The 5,000-nt window shown below is 40.1% G+C and overlaps 1 protein-coding gene across 1 annotated transcript in view; it reads right to left on the bottom strand.

Annotated features, from left to right (window-relative positions):
• Positions 1-5,000, bottom strand: part of LOC138022222 (mucin-like protein) — an 86,413-nt gene that overhangs the window by 7,875 nt on the left and 73,538 nt on the right. Inside the window, exon 20 of the mRNA XM_068869278.1 lies at positions 4,148-4,585. Within this exon, the coding sequence (XP_068725379.1) occupies positions 4,148-4,585 (438 nt within the window). The remainder of the gene's footprint in view (positions 1-4,147; positions 4,586-5,000) is intronic.

The raw sequence follows: 5,000 nt of genomic DNA, 5'->3' as shown, positions 1-5,000 counted from the left end.
TTTGTAAGATTAGTTTCTTTATTCTCAGTTCTTGAGCACAATGACTGTACGAAGAAAAATAATATTTTACTAGCTCCCAGCGCACAAAGATGCCGAAACCCTAGTTTACCAAATCTGTGCTCTTTCTTAGACATAACATTAGGGTCTGGCGCTTTTATTAAATAATGTTGTCTTCTGTAGAAGGCATTATTGCTTTGCCTAAATGTTACGTGGAAATAAGAGGATCGTGCATGTTACACAAAAAGGCACAGACACTCCACATTTGATTTACTACCCCAAATAGACTAAGCGGTACGACACTATCCCAAATGCGGAAGTTCTTGACTTTGATAATAGCTCGTTCGATATGTATTCTTACCGAGGCATTTTCCTGGGTCTTGATAACATCTTGTGCTATCATTTGGGTATACAACCCTAGAAAAGGTGGAATGTTTAGGTTCACACCCAGTGGAAGGAGATCTTCAATTGTAAAGCCTTTATCGGCCATCACAGTGTCACCTTTATCAAAATCTAACTTCAGAAAACCACTTCTCTCAACAATTTCGCGATCGGAAATACTTCCACTGTATAGTTGACTGATAAAAGTTATAGCTCCACTAGGAGCAATTCCAACTAAGCCTTTCAGAGTTACGTAGTTTTTATACGAGCTGAACAGTCAAAAGAAGGCTGGAAGGCATCTGACATCTAATCTCTGTGCAATCGATTATTACACGGGTGGAAGAGTATTTGACTTTAAAGCTATCTGGCATAGTAACTGTAACAATCTCCTTATTTGCCCATATAGATACCTGACCAAATTTAAGATACAAGTAATTTATCCAGGACAGGAATATCCTGCTCACTGTTGACTGAGAGATATGAAACAAGTGAGCCAGATGCTTTTCTGCAAATCCCGTTCTCAGTCTGCAAAGTACAAGGAAAAACTCCTCTCTTGCTTCTAAGCTCCTTTTTCTACATTTGTGAGTGCATTCCTCTGGTTGCTCGCTTTCATTTTTGTTCTCATCATAAAAACGCTTTGGGACACTTCTTTCTTTTGACGAGCAGTACCTAATGTTCTCCCCGTTCGTTCCAGTGTTCAAAAATTCATATACAGCATTTAAATGTAGCAAAGTTAAGAAAGCTGGTGTAAAAGGCGATGTCCTCGTCAGAGGATCAAAACCCTTCTGACGTTTCAAAACTTCTATTTTAGCCTTTAGCGAAGCATTTTCAAGCTCCAAACTCTTCAGTTTTTCGAGAAGTTCTTTGAAATCTTCTGTCGTGTTTCCTTGCGTATCCGTGTCGTTTTGCACGTCATGATCAGCAGAGCTACCAGCCGCCGATGAAGTGCAGTTATCAGCGTTGGTTTAAGTTGCACTAGTTGTTTGAGATACTATCAACTCTGTGTCTGTATTCGACGTAAACAAACGTTTCTTAGGAGGCTTTCTCTTTAGCGGAGAACTTTGTGACCAAGAAAAACGTGACGGCACGACCCCTTTCCTGACATAAATACGCTGGCCTCCGATAGACTTAACAAAGTCCTCAGGTTTAAAGTGACGAGAGCAAATCTTCGTGTTTTGGTTGACAGTAAAATCCTTACATTCGTCGCGACTAATAGCATGCATCTGGAAACTTGAAGTAGGAAATTTTCTTTCCATTTTCAGTCCTGTACAGCTTTTTGGAGCAGTTGGGAACACAACAATTTGCCGGCATATTTAAAATTTGGCGCCCTTCGCATCAGGCGGCCATTTTTTCTTGGCCCAACTAGCCTCGTTCTCGCACGTATCGCTCCCAGTCCCCTGTCATTTTGCATAGGGTGTATGACATATAGGCGAAATAACATTAAGTGCGGCAGTTTCCAAGGAGCTTCCTTATCATCCCTACTCTTTTGCATTGTATTGCACTTGCTCCCCTTAGCTCACTGTTAAACGTGAGTACGTATGGATTCGAAATTCTGGATGACAAAGTAAACCACTTGTTTTGTATGGACGACCTGAAAACCATTGTTAAAAACGAATACCAACAAATGGGTCTCCGTACCGCTGTTAAAACTTTTAGTTATGAGATCCGGATGGAGTTGAGAAAAGTGCAAAATCAACCTTCAAAAAAGGGCGGCTCGAAAACACCAGAAATATAGATCTAGACACCTCTACAACCATAAAAGAACTTGAACAAGAGCGAACATATAAGCAAGCGTCTTGGAGTGAGGGAGACGGCATTCAGCATGCGGCCATGAAAGAGACGACCCGAAAAGAATACTACAGAAGAACCAGATTGATGTTAAAAAGTGAACTTAATGCAACCAGCCGCGTTGAAGCTATAAACACCTTAGCTATACCAGTGATCACATACAGCTTTAATGTCATTAACTGGAAACTATCTGAGATCAAGAAATTAGACACTAAAACCAGATAGATTCTCACCTTGGCAAAAATGCATCACCCAGAAGCTGATATTGATCGACTGTATCTTCAGATCAGACGGTGGACAAAGTCTTGTCTAGAACTATAAGACTACCAATATTGGCCTAGATGCCTACTTGACATCAAGCAATAATTGATTCTTTCACTTAGTCCAACGAAATGACAAAAAGTAAAAGCTCTATTCTATCCAAGGAGAAGCTGAAAAAATACAAACAAGAATTAGACCTTCAAGAGACATGCCCTACATGCCATGAAACGGCAGTTCTGCATGAAAAGAAAATCAAAGCAATGGAAAAACGCCTAGGCCAGCAACAAATGCAGAAAAGATAGGAAGAAAAAGCAATGCAAGCAATGCATACGGATTAGAAAAGCTGATGTCGACATGAAATTGACAAATCGATGTCTCAAATCGAGCAGGTTTAAATCAAAAACAGAGGGATAATTACAGAGGCACAAGAGCAAGCTCTCCTTAGCAAAACATACCAGCATCACATTATCAAAGATGTCACTGATCCTCATTGCCGCTATATATCAGGTTGCCTAGAACACGCAAAAAGGTCGCAACCCTCCTACACGGGAATATCTACAGGGAATACAATGTGCACACTGTAGACAAGTGGTATGAACACGATCCTAAAACAGTAGTAGAAAAAGATGACATCCCCATCCTTCAGATAGAGCAATACCAGCAAACCGACCAGACATTGTGATCAGAAATAAGCGGGACAACAAATCAAGTAAATCGAACAAACGCTCTTCTACTGCCTTAGAACCATGGTTTTGTTCTGGCCCTTGAAGGAAAAATGCATAATAATAATAATAATAATAATAATAATAATAATAATAATAATAATAATAATAATAATAATAATAATAATAATAATAATAATAATAATGTTATTGTGGATATTGCTGCACCGTAGGATCACAGAGTGTATGAAAAGAAGGGTGAAAAGATTGATAAGTACCAAGATTTGAAGGGGAAGATTAGAAAACTATGGAGTATCAGACAGCGGGAAGTGGTACCGGTTGTTGGTGCACTTGGAGCAGCAAGCCAAAGGTTGGATACGTGACTTGATAAGCTGGGGATTACCATTATGACGGGATTGCTGCAGAAAACTGCTTTGTTGAGAAAAGCAAGGATCTTAAGGAAGGTGTTGGAAAAGTGAAAGGAGAAGGAATGGCCAAAGGGACCTTTGGCCATTGGATATGTCGGTATAACATCCACCAGAGTTAAAGCATTAAGATTATAGTAGTAGTAGTAGTAGTAGTAGTAGTAGTAGTAGTAGTAGTAGTATGCTAATGATAATGATAATGATAATAATAATGATAATGATAATGATAATTTATATAAGAGCGATAAAAAGTGACATGATACAATGGTAAAGAAATATTTAGGAAAAGGATGGATTACCGTGATTTCATCTTTCTTAGTAAGACCCAAAGGTTCAAGGGTGTTACCTGTATTCATGAGGTATGCTTTCCTTACTTTGCGTACACTGATCATGATTGAAATGATTGAGTTCGAGTGGAATAAGTGAAATGTCGTTGGCAGTGTGATCGTGAGGAAGTGTTGTAAAACTGTGGTAGACATGGAGACGTTAGTATGTTTGTCGACTGGTCTGCAGTGTTCGTTAAAACGACTCTTCTTTTCGTTTTTTACCACCAATAAGAAAAACTGATAACTTAAAAAGGCAAATTACCCCCCTCCGCAAGAAAAACAATTGTAGTGAATGAAGATAACTCACCGCCAAACGAAGATGACAATGAAAACAACGAAAAGCAATGTAAACACTGCAACAGAAACACCAATCGCAATCAAGTTGGTACTGTTGCTGCTTTCATCATCAAATTCCTGTACTTGTGTTGTCGACAACTGCGTTGTGGTACTGTTGCTGCTTTCATCATCAAATTCCTGTACTTGAGTTGTCGGCAACTGCGTTGTGGCTGCGAATGTAGCTTTGACACTGGTAATGTTCTCTCCAATAGCATTTTCAAGGTCTGACTTGAACGATTCAACAATTTGAAGTAATGTGTTGCTTGGTAATACAGAGGTATTACCGATGAAGAGTCCCGCGGGCTGCTGGACGTAGAAGGCGACTTGAAGAGAACCCGAAACGTTGCTAGGATAACCAGGAAGGAGGTGGACTTGATCAGGCTCATACAGATCGAAAGTGGCTTCACGTCTGATAACAGAAAAAAGAAAATAAATAAACCTAGAAACTTTCTCAATTTCTTACTTATTTTCTGTCTTGCCCCTCCATCCACTCAACACAAATCAACCAGCCAACCAGCTGGCCAGCCAAAAACCCAGTCAGTCAGTCATAACTGATTAGAGTGTAATGAGAAGTGCTAGTTTTGTACCCCACATGAACCATGTGAGCGTTAGTCCTACTAATGGAAATGGGCCCACACAAGGACAGAGAAAAACTCTGACCAGGGTGGGAATAGAACCCACGACCTTCGGGTTAGATCACCACTGCTCTACCGACTGAGCTACAAGGACAGACGGGAGCAGGCCGTGGGAACGGAAGATGTTAAATTCTCGGAAATGAGCATGTACAAGTACAAGGAAACGTTACGTTTTTACAAACGTTAGCC

This window comes from Montipora capricornis, chromosome 10, assembly GCF_036669925.1.
Source record: "Montipora capricornis isolate CH-2021 chromosome 10, ASM3666992v2, whole genome shotgun sequence".
NCBI classification, from domain to species: domain Eukaryota; kingdom Metazoa; phylum Cnidaria; class Anthozoa; order Scleractinia; family Acroporidae; genus Montipora; species Montipora capricornis.
The sequence above is the reverse complement of the archived record's forward strand: the minus strand, read 5'-3'. Positions and strand labels throughout refer to the sequence as shown.